Here is a 16,956-nt window from a genome sequence, read left to right as displayed (position 1 = left end):
TGTTTATGGTTCTTTAATGTGTCTATACTAAGTAACATTTAAAGAATATGTAATGTTAGTCGTCATCGAGATAATATTAGGAATGACTGTGTTAGGTTATGTTTTAAAAGATTCTAATGTAATTGAATAAACAACATTTGCTATCATAAAAAAAAACTTAAACTGTAATTAGTGACTTCTTTGAATGCGTGTGTGTTATGTGTATATTTGCTAATACCTACGCAAGCATCACAATGGCATTTGTATTAGGAGGGCTTGTACCTAGGTATTTAGAGTAATTTTTTTTATATATACTCGGACATTTTCAGTTTAATGTACAGTTGATATTTTGATGATGAGTTAAGTTTTTTTCTAATGATATATACCATCTTCCTATCATGCGAAATTTGTGTATACACTACTGCTTATACCTTATAATTATAAGCATATTTAGAATATAATTTATGTATATTGAATAAACATAATAACCGTTTCAAAGGTTAGACCTTTCAATGTTACACATGTATTTACACATTACACCCGTATTTAATTTATAAAAATAAATATCTATTGAATTGTATCTAAGCCCTATAGCTACTTTATTGAGTTATAAAGTTATTTATTTTATCATGTACATATTTTGACCTTTAGATTCTTTTTATTTTATAGGATTTAATTATAATATCTATTATTCATAGAAACATTAAAATAAACACAAATGAGTTAATAAATGAGATAAGCGCAAAAGCTAGGTAATTAAATTTTCATTAGGAATAGTTAATTTATTTTTAAGAGTTATATTTCTTTTAATTAATGTTGTAAATGTTTTTAGTTTAATGGTGTCATTTTAATTATTAAACAACTTCGTATTACTGTGTTCAATTTAAATTCATTCTAACTATAGAGCAATATTATACTCAATATACACGTATGTACACATTTATTAAACTATTTGCATCTTTGGATCACCACAATTCATTATAATACATTATTAATTATAACACTAAATGAAACCCCTTTTATTGAAAATTCCTGATCACGCCACTGACGTCACCGAATTGATAATCTTCGCTATTTGATCGCAACCCAGACAAAACGTGTTCATGTGAAATTTATTTTTATATTTTAGAGTAAAATCACCTATTAAAAAAATTATAGAGAAAATATTTTTGAGGGTATGAAATATCATGCAGATACATCGATTTGTCTGAACTAAATGTTGTTTCAAATCAATCCAATATTCATCTAAATATATTTTTTGTTATAAACTGATATAAAATCAAATTATAATAAAAATATACTAAAATATCAATCCTTAAAAAATATTATCTTCAATCATTTTTATAATAAATGAATTTTTTTACGATTACTCAAAAATCACAAAAGCAATTTTATGATTTAGACTTTTTTCGCTTCTGAAGCCTTTTCAAAGTGAAGTAAAGGTCATAAATTATTCTTATAATTTTTGTATGAGAAATTAAACTATTTACCTTTAGTATACTTATTGGCTGATGTCAGAGATTTATAATTTCGTTTATGAATAATTCAATGAGGAATTAGTGTTATTATTTTAATTATTATGATTCAGAAATTTAACAATTTTCAGTAATTCTTAACAGTGATATTTGTTAAGTATTTATTTGTTATTATGTATTTTTAAATGTTACCAATTAATTATAATTTATATTACACTATTGTGGGTCTGAAAGGAAAAACAAATATTGCACAAAAAACTAAATTTATTTTACACATATATTTTAAAATTATTTTACGTACCTAATTGTATTATTTTTACATAATTTTACATAGGTACATATTTCAACCTGTTGCAATATATTGTATTAATTATTTATGAAGAAAAATAATAAAAATCCCGTTAGTAGCAATGGTGATACATTACATTTAACTCACACATAAAGTTAATGACCAATCGGTAAACGGTTTACTTTGAATACTAATGATTACTAGTGCTAATACTAAATAGTGTTATACAATAAAGTACCCCACTCTAAAAGTAAACTCATTTAAGTTCTATACATTAAATGTTGTGCGTTCATTTGTTTTATAACTTAAGCCTAGTTAGTAAGAATAGTTTATTTGCATCGTATACATACGCGATATATTTTACGGAAATATTTAATTGGTTTAATATTTATTTCAAAATGGTACCTATATCACAAAATATTTATGTCACTATGTAATTGTTTAAAAATGTTAAATATTTATAATGTTTTAGAGTGCTGAAAAATATTTGAATAAGTTTGAAGCCAACTGTTTGTTACCTGACGTGATAAAAATTCCTCCCCCGGAAATATCCAATTTTTATTGGAAAAATGACTATGGAAACAAATATAAGGCTTTCATTCCCACACCAAATCGCATTGTTTATTATAATCTAGAAGAATACGATGAATTCAATGGTGAATTCATGTCAATGGAGGAAATTAACGATTTCGGGTTGGTATATATAAGTATATTATAATTTATAATATTATATAATATATGTAACCATTGATTTCATATATTATTATATGTTATTATGTTTTTAAAATTTTAAATGCATAACATATAAAAAAAATTATGATCACAAAATGTAAACTTATAATAATAATTTTGCTTTACAAATAATATTAGTTTCTTGTAAACATTGTAGATTATAAATGTAAAGTCAGGATTTACACATTAGAAAAAACCTACAAATACTCATTATTTGTTATATTGAAAATTTGCAAAAATAATCTATAAATTGGTAACATCATTGATTATAAATAAATTGTGTTTATAATCAATGGTAACATGTAGCAGTAATGCTGTTTGTATGTTTTAGTAAAAATAGCGAAATAAATTTAAAATTTTTCAAGATTTTAATAGCTAGATTAATGGTATAGGTAGCGTAGTGGACTAATATTATAATAAATGTTATGAATTATTGCTTGGCAATACAAGTATACAACAGTGTACCCAATACCCACGAATAAGATAAGAGGCACATATTATTTCAAACCATGACTCGTGTTGTTTTGAAACTACTTGGAATTACGATTTACAAGTATTTAAAACAAAATATATTTTCAACCACTTGAATAAAATTTGAAATAATGAGTGTCTTACACTAAATGGATAACCATTTATTATCATAACATGTACCTATACATTCAAAGTATTATTAATTAGTAATTTTTTCTTAAAATAACAAATAGAAAATTCTTGACTTTACTCAATTAGTAAAAATATAAAATATCTGTTCGTATTCTTCTGTGATTCCCTAGAACAATTTTTATTAAAAATTTCAACGTTTCGTGTAGAATATATTGTAAATTTTTTACTCTACATAAATAACTATAAATTGCATAATATTTTAATATTTACCTAAATATTACATATTTTTATAATTTTAATTTTATTTTGTGTTTCTTTTATCATCATATGTTTTGTAATTGATTTTAAGATTGTTGGTCTTTTTTTTAGCGATAAGTAGTTTTATTATTGGTTTGGCATATTTTTTAATTTTTATGGGCATTAATAATATGTATAACTATTTTTAAAAATAATTATTGCATACAAATCGAGGCTCTACTAATAACATATTACTGTTGAAAAAGTGTTAGTACCAAAAAAAAAGCTACCATCCATATAACATTTATCAGCATCTATGACTATGAGTTGTTTTACACATATTTTATTTGTACATAATAAAATGTATAATATGATATATATATTATATATATAAATACATTTTACCTAGTCAAAACTAGTCAGTAGTAGAATAAAGTTCAGACATAAATTAAGCACTCAAAATACGCGAATCGAAATAAAAAAAAAACACATAAACTGATATACGCCTTGTTATTCCTGCACGCAGGATTTTGTATTCTAAGGAGTAAGGACTAGTTTCCAAGTTGAGTGGAGCGGACACATCGGTGAAAAAGACACGTTCAAATCGACTGTCTAGCTGGAGGCATTATCAAAATCCTCTGTTATTCCAAACAACTAACCTTCTTTTTGGTGGCACAGACCTTTTTTTAGTCATCACTTTTCTCTGACAGTATATAAAATAACCAAACATCTCTTGTGTCTTATTGTAACAAATGCGTGTCAATTTCCTGAATTCCCTAGTACATATTAATCGCCAAATTATTCATCAATGACGAAGATTTATATTTAGAATTTCGTTATTGGTGGACAACAATCTGCTTATTGTATATTCATTTATTATATTTTAAATGCATATTACAATAATATTATTTGAGCATAACATTACACAACACAAAATAGGCCAGAATCGAATATTTGGATATAAATTAATTTTACCGATGAATCAATTTTTTTTAAAAATGGACAAACTATTAAACATTAGACTGACTATTGTTTAAACTAAAATCAACACGAATCCATTAAATACTGGGACTGAAATAGACACTTTGTAGCATTTACTTTAGCCATATGCTAATAATTATTCATATTAATCTTAGTAACTAATAGTTGGTGAAGTAGTATTATAATCTTAGTTTTATACTGTAATAGTAATCTTATTTTTTTTTAAGATGGAAATTCGCCAAAAAATGTGTGCTATTAGCTGTATCGGATACCTACACTGTAGATCAACCGTTTATTCAACAAATGGAATTTTTAATTGCCAATTTAACTGCATGGGGTAATAATATAGCAAAAAACCGCAGGGAAAATGTTGAACTATGCGATCAGCAATATGAACATAAGAATAGGCATTTTTATGTCCTTACCAAGTACTTTGTGAACGATATAAGAAACGTTAGAATGGAAGATAGGTGAGTTTGTCAAATTAATATTTATACATTTTTACATAGATATTATATCTTACACACTTGTATATTTTTCTATACAATGTTATAGCGTTTTATTTATTTGATTATTAATTAATAATTTCTACACACGATGAAAAATGTTGTTATATATAATGTTATCGTATAATGGTATTAGATAGTATTATAACTACAGTAGATAGAAATACGGATTAAGATACATCTTTTATCTACTATTTGTTATGTTAGTCCTGTGTCTAATTACAAGGACTAGTTGTAATAGTTGTGTTTAAAAAGAAGCTTATAGAGGAGCTTACTACTATTCATTGTAACTATTGTAGATTATATTTATGTCAGTCTTTCACGATGCGCATCGGATCGACATCGTTATATCTTTAAATTTTCGTTGTGTGTTAAAATATTCGTAAAATGTTATGTTAATAATCTTTAAATTGTTTTATTAATACATTTCAATATAGATGAACTTAAAATTGAAAAAAAAATTAGCAGTATTATACCTGATATAATTAGTAAAAAAAGTATCGATAATAATTCATTTCTAACTGTAAGACGAAAGTTTAAAACGAAAAAGTACACCTATCAAGTACTTTGTTACATATATTTGTAATAACGCAAAAATAAAGAAACTAAAAATAATAATATTTGTTAAGGTAAAAATATTGATATGAGATTAATATTTTTATTTTTAAAAGTAATGTTTTGATTTAAGCGAAGTAGTTTAAATAAATTGTATCGGCAACCACAAGGGACACAAGCCTTGAATGATTGCCTCAAATATATTTGTAAGTTATTAGAAATCTATTGATTATTTTAGCCTATATTTTATCACTCTAAATTTGCGGAATTACCTTCCTCCTGATGGTCGGAGGGTTCTCGAGGTCGAGCTTCGAGAACGATCAAGTAAACTCTACAATACTACTATTATTTAAATGTGGGTGCGCATGCACCTTACCTTGTCCGCAGCTGTCTCTGGTTGCAGTCGACGTAACAAGGATGGAGTTTATTAATTTTTTTATCACTCAAGAAAGAAATAACTAAACACTTTGACAAATTTCGTTATATGAAAAAGAAACAGTAAAGTTGTCGTAGGCAATGTCCTCTGAGTGGTTGCGAGTAATTCTGCTGTGCTCCTGCACTTGTCTGTCTGGGTGGTGCTCATGCACTTATATGTTTTGGATGTGCTCATGCACTTCTCGCTATGGAGGGTGCTCATGCACTGAAGAGAGGAGACGATTTTGGTCAGGCCCGCCAGAGCCATCGGTGGCCCGATCAAAGGTGTCGGTGTCCCCAAAGAAAATTGTCTTTTTCCCTGGTGAAAGCGACCCTGACCGGACCATCCCCCGTCTCCGGCGGCACATGAAAGAAGTTGCATGTGTTGCGCTGTACCGTTATAATCCCGTACAGTGTCCTGTACGCGACTAGATAATAGGAATCGTTCCAATCACCAGTGACATGATTTATTGGGGTTATTTTAGATTTTATTACATGCGTGCGACAACTTGACCGTTATATATTTTATTAAATGAAAATAACGAATTTACAAAATTTATGATATGTAAATTTGAGCATATCATTACATATTATAAAATATATAAGTAGGTATAATATTTAAATAACGATTTTTTATATTTATTATTTCGTTAAAGTTCGTAAACATTTTAAACATTTTAAAACATAACATTCATCACTTCAACCACAATATAAAAGATTTGAATAAATAAAATATACCAATATTAGAATCTCCCCCCTGAATAATTATTATGAAGTATATATTAAATATGTAACAGAATAAGAACTGATAATGTAATTGACTATTTAAAAAATTTATTTTTTTATTAAAATTATTGTGACTTTTGTTAATTACGTATACATTAATATATATATATATTAAAAATTAACAACTATATTATTTCCGAATAATAAAATAAATAAATTATGTGAAATGCATAATTTGAGTAGATAATATTGTATATTTATTTATTAAAAAATTCATATATTCAATACATTTTTATTTTTATGCTAATTTCTGGTTGTTCAACTAGAGGATTGAAGGCAACATTCAAAGGTACACTGACAATAACTTCCGAACATGATGGTAACGCAAGAATAATTGATGCTATGAACACTGCATTTGAATTAGCGGCAAAACGTTTTGCCGATGACAGCAATCTTAAAGTTTATTCTTATCAAAGCCGTTGACAATATATGTATATCCAACGGTCGTCAATAAGAAAAGACTTGCACTAAAATAAATACATAATACATATTATATAGCATCTTTACTTCACGACCACAGTCTGCACTTTAATTAGTATGGCCATTGGCCACCGTATAATCTATTATAATTAAAATATTGTATTCAACTATTATCGTTTTTATACATATACCTACGCGTATTGTTTAGTGGTAGATTTTTTATATTATAATATTATATAAGAAATTATTTTACTTGTATTTCTAACGCTACATTTATTTTTAATAATCCTTAACTTGAAAGATGCATACAAAATATTAAAAAATTAGATGTCGCTTTAGAGCAATATGTATAACTTACAAATACAAAAACACTAAAATAGTATGCTCTGCCTTAAAGCAAACAATAATAATTCTGTATTAATTCATATATTCTTTTATTTATTATTCTTATGGTGTAATCTGCACAATAACGAGCAATCATATTATTTTAATGACTTAAATAGTCGAATTTTAAACTCGATCTATGTGATTATTAATTATTTAAGCTTCTTTAATGTGAGTGAAATTATTATTGTATCTAGCTACAACCCATATTATCTAACTATAAACCCAGAGAGGTCTTATTATTATTTTTATTATATTATATTTTCATATTTATGCTATATTTTATTGTTATATTTACGAATATTTTGAACATTAAACACATTTAATTATTTAGCAAAACTTCTTTTTATTGTTATACATTATTATTTCATATTCGTGCATAACTTTTAAGCAACAGTGCTTATTTTTAATTGGTGTATCTGATTGTTTTTTTTTTTTTTTTTTTTTTGATTCATAGTTAAGAGGATAAACTTTAAAAAAAATACTACAATAGTATAATAAAATAATAAAAACTATTATTTTGATAATGAATATTTGAACAATGTTTTATTATTAAATCATGAACAAAATGGACGAATGAAAATTTAATAGATTACGAGATAAATATTGAAAACATTTACCTAGTTAACTATTAGGATATGTGGTAATGGTAAACAATCGGTGAGATGATCAATACCTACTTTAACGTAACGTAAACTGTTTACACGGCGCTTCGCATAGGCAATTTAAAGTCAGTATTTCATTATTTATGTACTGCTTGTCTGTTTTAATATTATAATCGTAACAATGATTATCGTATTTTATAATACATTTGGTACCTTGGTTTTGTCATTATATTAGATCCTACGACCCCAATCTCAAAATTAATTAATGAAGAGATCATATTACACTACTCTTGAGTATCATCTTATTTAAAAATTTCGTTCAAGAAGACGTTGTACTCGCATGAGCTGTTTCAATTTTATACCTGCGTAAATTTACGCGATTTTAGCGAATTTGCTTAATTTTGAATTTACGACATAAATATTTTATTTTTAATATTTATATTTTAGTAAACATCTATTTAAACAGTTTTAAATAAATCGAATATATTTTTAAAATAAAAATCTCTTCGCTAGTTTACATGCAGATTATATTTTCTACGAGCTTCATTTCTATAAAAAGTGTTCTAATACATCAACTGTAAATAAACCATAATAGTAAACATTCAACACGTACGTTTGCTCCGTTACGCATGTTTAAGACAGATACGACCCAAGCAAATGCTCTATTATATAATATTATAATTTAATTATTTATCGATTTATGTATCATAATATTATACATATACCTAATATATTAAATAAACCTAACAATTTTTTATTTGAGATTTTTTTTCTCTTTATACATCATGAATCAATTACTCGCAATTATACTGTACAGTGTTTGAGATCAACTTTTCAGTAAACTCGTAAATTGCAGCGTATATTTGCGCACAATAAGGTTCGAGTTCTCCCGTCGAAAAGCTCTTAAAGCAGCGTTGCAGCACACTGTGATCTATTTGAATTTTGAACGCGTGACTTGCAGCACGCAACGTTTTGTCGAGCCACCTCGCTCATAATAATCAACTGCATATAGGCCGTGTGCTTAATGAACGCATCATATTGCTATCGTTTTACCCCCAAAATGTATTAACGTCGATATCGTATAATAATGTGTACGCATCATCATCGCCATACGCGTCATAATAATTTATATTATACGTATATATTATGTGCCTGTATTTAACATCAATAGGTGTGATAATATTATACACCTATCGCACTGTTATCATCGACGCCACCATCGCCGCCGCCGCCGCCACCGCCTCCTCCACCCCTTCTCATCCGCGACGTGATAAGACGTCGCGAGTAAAACCCATTGCCGTAGCTCGTCACGCGCGACGGGAACACGCGCAGTTTGCACGTTGAACGCGTCCCGTCACGACGTCGAAGTTTCATCTGTCCGACCGCCGCTCGCTCGGCTCGCCCGCATCACGACGACAACATTGATTAAAACAAATAAATCGAATAAACTCGGTCACCTCCGTCGGAGACTTTCGTCAGTAATTATCGCTGCCCGGACGTCCGTGGGATACGCGAGGTTACTGCGGAGTGAGTGAGCGAGCAGAGCGTACAGGTGGCGGTCCGGCAGCGACATTTGCGCGACTCTGCGCACGCTATTGCAATCTAACGCGCTGCGATGACGGTCGGTAAAAAGTTGAACCGTAAGAAGACGATGGCGGGCGTGGTGCGCGAGTCGTCCATGTTGGACAGGGTGCTGACCACCACCGACCTGACGGCTTTGGGCGTGGGCAGCACCATCGGCGTGGGAGTGTACGTTTTACCCGGCGCCCTATCAAAGTACGTGTCCGGTCCTGCCGTCGTTGTGTCGTTTTTCATCGCAGCCGTTGCTTCCGTGTTTGCTGGTAAGTACCTATAGGTATACGACGTGTAAATAAGCACGCATAGTGTGTATACATAGAGACGCTAAGACGAGAACAGATTTTTTAGTTTTTAGTCAGAATTCTAAGTTGTTTTTAGTTCAATCTATAACTGGTCTGAAGTGTTATACGTAGTTCAACGCTTACGATTCACATCATCGCATATTGATCGATGTCCTAAATACTGACGTTAAACGATTGATGTGTGTTATATAAATATGTAATGTGTTTTTTTTTTTTTTAATACAACGTTCACGTTCAAAGTTCATCGCTCATAGATTTGTTGTTGGAAAGATTTTTTTCGAATACTAAAATTTAAGTTAATACACAACAATTTATACAAAATACGATTAAATAATAAAATAGAAATAAAAATAAATAGTTGATTATTTTAATTTTTCTAGAAATCACAAAAAAAATCAAAATCAGAAATTATTTATTTTTAAAAATCACTTCTTTAGTAATAGTCACACTACTTTTTGTATCCAAATCAATATTTATAAAGATAATATCTGGAAAATTTTAGACAACTTTTAAGATTTCAATTCACTGAAGATAAAAGCGTCATTTCCTAAAGGTTATATACCTATTAGATTAAAAAAAAAAAATTTTAAATGTCTTTGATAATTGGTATTTGGGCCTTTACACAAATAATTTCAGTTAAGTGTAGTATTCTCACAAAAAATTCTAAATACTTAACTAAATGTGCAATCATAAGGTATCAAAAAAAAATTATTATTTTTAATTTATGTGAAAAATAATTTTAAAAAGTAATTAAAAAATGCTATTTGGTTAGTATTAGATGCATGATAATATAAGTGAATTATTGTATTTCATTTGTGAATGGAGATTGAATAAAATAGTGTAATATATATAGCAATAGATTAGTTATCTAAAAATCTATAATTTATATAATATATTTATTTTTAAATAATAACGTAAATGTATACAATAATCATGTAAGTATATAATTATTAATTATGATAAACTAGATAGAATATAGTTTTTAATATTTATTTGGTTTAAGTTTTTTATACCTACTAACTTCTACAATATTTACATCTGAGATTGTAGCCTCATTATTATAAATTTCAAAATAAAAAGTTAAAATCAAAATACAAGTGTACACGTAAAATTTCATGAAAGGTGAAAATCCGTACATGTCTATTGATTTCATCACTTCTAATCAGATTACTAATATATGTAGCTACCAAATTACATTTTAAATTGTTATCAATAATTAATAGAAATAAACATTTTGTAAAATAACATTTTATAATAACAATATAAGGAGAAGACTTATAATCCTTACATGTGATTTTATTTGTACATTATATAATCTAAAATTTAAATAGTAAATACTAATTAATCAATTTACCTTAAAATTAAATAAACAACGAATAAAAGTTTATATATTTAGTTTTATACTTTAAAACAAATTAATGATGCATATAACTATAAAATATCTTTATCTCTATTTTATCATGAATACAAAATGATATTAGGTATGACAATAAATAAACTCTAAAATATGTTTACAAGAAATCATATAATGCATATGTAATAATGTAATACCTAATAAGGTATATAAATTATACTTGCTCAGCCATGACACTAATTATTAACGACTTATAAATTAAACTTAATTATATTATATTATAATATTACTAGATATGACGTAAATTATATTTATTTTGTCAACAAACTTCATTGGACAAACTTGATAAATATCCAATCTCATTTTAATATAGGTTCGTAAGTGCAATTTTAATTTAGGTATAACAATCTAGGAGATATGGATAGTTACCTATTGTGTAAATTATCCGATTATGTGTTATTGAGTATTGACCCATAAATGGCGAATAACAACATCCGCTGATATAAATACTCAAGTCCATTGACGAATTAATAATATAGTTGATAATAGTTTCAAAAAATCTGAACAATAGATAATTAGATATAAATATTCATAAATAGATTGATAATACAGAAATAAATGTATAATAATAGATTGAACACATATTTACACACTTTACTATTATAGAGTTTAATAATATAAGTTCATCAGTCCATACTCCATGGTTGTAAATTTAAAGTACAATTATACTTTCATGTATTTTTTTACTATTTCATAGAACTTATCAAATTCGATAAAAATAATACTAATAATAATAATACTATTTCATATATTTGAGGATTTGAGAATATATTATTGTACTTTTAAACAATTTAACAAAAATAGATTGATAGTAATACAATATTATATTATTTGCTTACTAATTATTATAGTTGTTGTATTTCGAATAAAGATTTATTTCAAATATTATTCATTAATATTTTTAAATTGCATGTTTTTAGAATAATTATACTGATTTCTAGTGCACAAATATTTGATTATTCAAAAATGTTATTGATTTTTTAAATGCACAACCTTGTTATGATGTTTAATTTACTGCAGCTATAGTCTGGTTAAATTTACAATAGATACAATAACGGTTATATTAGAAACACAAGCACGACTAAGAGGGTGCTTATTGAGATTTTTTTATCAGCCGTTATCACTATTTTATCGATTATGACTAAAATGTGAGTACTTAATTTTCAGCATGATAATAATTTTCGATATTTATGGTTTACCATTTATCAATAATATATATAATATGCCATCAAATGTTTTTAACTAAAACGTTTCATAAATGTATTATTTATAATTTATTGTTCTGAGGAATCAATGTTATAAATTATTATCTTCTATACTAATATATCATACATATTTAATATTTATATTGTCAACAAGTATAGGACATAGATGCTTAGTTGATTATAATATTTAGTTGAAATATAAAATCATTCAAAACGGTTTACAATAATAATATATTCGTAGTATGTTATTGACGATTTAAAAGGTAAAATGTAAAGGTTTTAAAATATATTTCTATAATGTATGTAAACTCGCAATATATATATGAACTGTATAATTCAACTTCGCCCAGAAAATAAAGTAAAAAATGTACAAATCACAGCGCTACAAAAATTTGTCTCGGTTTTAGTGTACCTCAAGTCAAGGGAAATTTGACGTTGGCGTACCCACTTTGTGACTTATTTGATTGAGCTTGGCAACCAACTATCGCTGATAGGTTATAGTATTTGATACATTTAAAGACGTAGTTCAAACTTCAAACTAATCATTAAACTTCCTTTTTATCTCTATAAACAATTTTCGAATTTAAATTTTAGTCAAAATTGGCGGAGTATAGTTTTCGAATACATAAACTACACACATACATTTTATTTTAATAAAATATAATAAATTACATGAAAGTCTCTTTAATTTCTTATAACCATTGGCAACCCTATAAAGCCACCTATATAGGTTGATAAACAAAGCTATATTAACTTCCTCATTCTCAAGGTATACGTTTGCAATGCATACATTATCCATAAATTATAAAATTACGTATATACATTGATATATTATCATGAAATATCCACCTATTGAAGTTATTTTATGGTTTGTCATAGTGGGAATATTTTACACATTGTTTGTATTATATATTTATACATAAATTAATGCTTTAATTGTTTTCATTTAAATACCTACGATTTTACAAACCATTTGTATCAACGTTAATATTTTCCAGGATTATGTTACGCCGAACTAAGCAGTCGAGTTCCTAGGGCAGGATCAGCTTATTCGTATGCTTACATCGCCGTTGGTGAATTGGCAGCATTCGTAGTCGGATGGAATCTCCTATTAGAGTATACAATAGGTATTATTAATAAAGTATATTAACAAAATAATAATTATAGGGATAATTATTAATTAAAAAATAGGGCAACGATATAATATACAACATAAGTTTTTTTTAAACATAAAAATGTCATTCAAAATAAGTTAATTTTACAAGAAACTAGTATCATATTATATTCGTCTGAGCTGATATAAGTACTAATTTAATATTCAATAATAGATGATAAGATTTTTTTATGATGTTTTAGGACAATTATTATAATGAAAAAAATAAAATATTTAATTTTACTTTTAATTCAAGTATTATAATAACATATATGTTACTACAAAATATACCAACTTAACTTAAAATATTTCAAATATAAAATGGCAACTGACGGATCTTCTTTTTAAAATGACTTATACCAATTATACAAGGGTAATTTAATACTTCAACGTCTACAACTACTCTCGATTTCAATAATAAAATCACAGCATCGCGATTCGCGATTGTATTGGGCTTATTGTTTAAGGTAGGCATTTAACTATTTTATAAAAACTCAAACCGTCTATCCATTTTACTTAATTTATACTTATATACCTAATATATAAAATAATAGTTTCAAATTTCATATTTAACCTATTAATATAACCGATTATGATAATGAATTTAAAAATGTATAAAATTGTTTTTTGTCCAGGTGGAGCTAGTATAGCCAGAGGAATGAGTCTTTATATCGATTCGCTGACCAACAAGACAATGGAAACAGCTTTCAGAGCGCTTTACGAAATTGATTTACCATACCTATCAGAGTACTTCGACTTTTTCGCCATGTTCATTGTGCTTGTGTTCTCTGGTAATAACGACTTACTATACCTATATATATATATATAGTACCTATACTTACGTCGGGGTTTATAATTAATTAGATTTGAAACCAATTGTCCATAACTAATGATTCCATTTTTAAGAGCAAAATATGTATTGTAAAACAAAGTTCTAACGAATATATTTTAAATATTTAAAAACATTTAATACAAAATAAATAGCCAAATAGGAATAATTAAATTTTTTTTTTTAATTGTCTTCGTTCATTGTAAATATAAATAGTTTTAAGCTGTAGGCAATGATTATGTATATACAATACTACTATTAAATTTTAAATTAAAATTATAATCAGCCCAAATCTAATTATTAAGCCATTAACATTAATACAACTATGAACGTATTCACAATCACATATTTAGACCTAGCCATAAAAATAATCTTTTTGAGTGGATTGGAATAAGCGTGATTTTGTTTTATTATTATGGTGTCTCAACTCTCAATGAACGGTTTTGTCTTAATTTGTATTATAATTAGATTTGTAATAATAATAATTAGTTTAATACAAAGGTTAGAATGAACAGAATACAAGTAATAAAAAAATTGATAACATAGAAAAGATTGTTAAAAAATCTTTTTAATAATAATTATTTTTCTTACTATATGGTAGTTTAATCATGCCTTTACACTCGTGACTCGTGTATGCTATAGCCTATATTGCTATGTGAGTGGTATAGTGCAAATTCCAATATTTCACACGTCGTATCAAAAATTGATAGTTAACAAAATATGTATACCTATATCACATTAATTTATATTATATGTGCAATTAAACGCATATATATAAATATTTTTTTTTTTTTTGTAAAAATAATGTATCGTTATTGATTTTTACACATGCGTATTGGTATATAATTTATCGATTTCATACAATATGTTGTATACATCATTAAAGTTATTGTTACTAAGTTAATGTATTTAATATACGAACAGGTTAATATCTCTCTATATGTTTTGTAGTCCAGCTGTAACGTTTAATATTTTATGCATACCTATTTGTATATTATATGCTTGAATACAAAAAAAAAAATTGAAAAATAAGACTATTGAGTGTTATTAATAATTGGCAAAATATAAGACAGCAGACTAGCAGAGTGAATTTTAAAAAAAAATGAAAGAAATTGTGGAATTTATAACATTTTAAATTTCTATAATAAATAACAATATATTAAGACTCATAAAATTAAGTTTCTATGTGCATACATATTTTTATATTTATAATCATTAGGTGCTAATATAAAATATAATATACAATATTAAGATAATGTTAACACTCATCAGCTGTATATAATGCATATAATTTATTGTTAATAAAAAATATTCTTTGCCATTGTGACATCGAATTAACATCTAATCGATAAGAACTGTTGACTGCAATTGCAAGTAGAATGCATTAAAATATTACATTTGTCTAAATATAATAATATAGTAGTTATATTTGATTTAGGTGCTTATATATGGTAATAGGTATACTTATAAGTATGATAAAAAATTAGAACTATATCTACAACTCTTAAGATAACGATTAATAAGATATTCGTATTGATATTCTACACACAAAAGAAACTTGAGGCTTATATATAAGTATTAACGTATAATATATTGTATAAATAGTACTTACATAATGAGCACTCTACGAGATACACTCAGACATGATCAAACAAATATTTTACTTATATGTTATGTTAAAATTAAAATAAATACGTTTTTTTTAATTTGATAATTTACCACAAATGCTTGTATATATTTATTTATTAATGTATATTGTATATATATTTATTATATGTACAGCAGTGTTATACAAATATTATATCATAAAAATTATTGATTTTATATTATACTTCTTTGCGATTTCTATACTATTTTTATCACACACAAATTGGAAGACTATGTATACCCCTATATTTTATATTTATACAGTATTATTTTTTGTATTGAAATTCTAAAAAGAATAATAGAATTAATCTCAAATTGTATTTATGTATTTATTTATTTAATGAATATACGGCCGTATGCCCTTATTTACATGAATATACAGTGTATAAATTAAAAACATTGCACACATAATAAGATTATTAAAACTATAACTATTGAGTTTCAGAGATATATACATTAGAAAAGGGGGATCCGCATTATAACAAAATATTATAATTTAAACCATCTTTAGGGTTTATAACACATGTGGTTAATGCTGGAAAAAGAAATAGAAAATTTAGTAGTGGTTCTAGATGGTATTAAAAAGTAATAACTAAAAATAATGTAAAATGTTAATGAAATTTAAAAATAAATATTTTAACTTAAACCATTGATTATAAATACTTATTAATAATCAATGCTTATACCTATCTTAAAAAAATATTTATATATTATATATTACTACATTAGTAACACGAATATTGTATGGTTCCGGCGCATTATACCTCAACCTAACCGGTCTAAAAGATACAATCCGTGGTATTTATTTATTTTATCTATCATTTAAATTATTTTATTTATTTAAAACTATTGAAACGATGAT

At 26.3% G+C, this 16,956-nt stretch overlaps 2 protein-coding genes across 2 annotated transcripts in view; both read left to right on the top strand.

The window, feature by feature from the left end:
- The first annotated feature begins 1,647 nt into the window (after positions 1-1,647).
- Positions 1,648-7,700, top strand: LOC114122324 (uncharacterized). Its single transcript, XM_027984951.2, has 4 exons — positions 1,648-2,144; positions 2,216-2,436; positions 4,524-4,766; positions 6,824-7,700. The coding sequence occupies exons 1-4, from the start codon at positions 2,022-2,024 to the stop codon at positions 6,978-6,980; spliced, it is 744 nt and encodes a 247-aa protein (XP_027840752.1). The 5' UTR covers positions 1,648-2,021; the 3' UTR covers positions 6,981-7,700.
- A 1,583-nt stretch (positions 7,701-9,283) lies between these two features.
- LOC114122317 (high affinity cationic amino acid transporter 1-like) overlaps positions 9,284-16,956 on the top strand; it is a 16,555-nt gene continuing 8,882 nt past the window's right edge. Inside the window, exons 1-3 of the mRNA XM_050204844.1 lie at positions 9,284-9,807; positions 13,464-13,592; positions 14,254-14,409. Coding sequence (XP_050060801.1) covers positions 9,582-9,807; positions 13,464-13,592; positions 14,254-14,409 — 511 coding nt within the window. The 5' untranslated portion in view covers positions 9,284-9,581. The remainder of the gene's footprint in view (positions 9,808-13,463; positions 13,593-14,253; positions 14,410-16,956) is intronic.

This window comes from Aphis gossypii, chromosome 3, assembly GCF_020184175.1.
Source record: "Aphis gossypii isolate Hap1 chromosome 3, ASM2018417v2, whole genome shotgun sequence".
Classification (NCBI taxonomy): domain Eukaryota; kingdom Metazoa; phylum Arthropoda; class Insecta; order Hemiptera; family Aphididae; genus Aphis; species Aphis gossypii.
This window is presented reverse-complemented; position numbering and strand designations above follow the sequence as displayed.

What these genes read in the sequence shown, in the direction of transcription:
- LOC114122324 (XM_027984951.2), top strand. Translation starts at nt 2,022, where the DNA reads ATGTTGTGCGTTCATTTGTTTTATAACTTAAGCCTAGTTAGTAAGAAT. An exon ending in TTAATATTTATTTCAAAATG is followed by an intron (nt 2,145 to 2,215) that starts GTACCTATATCA and finishes ATAATGTTTTAG; the next exon opens with AGTGCTGAAAAATATTTGAA. An exon ending in AACGTTAGAATGGAAGATAG is followed by an intron (nt 4,767 to 6,823) that starts GTGAGTTTGTCA and finishes TTGTTCAACTAG; the next exon opens with AGGATTGAAGGCAACATTCA.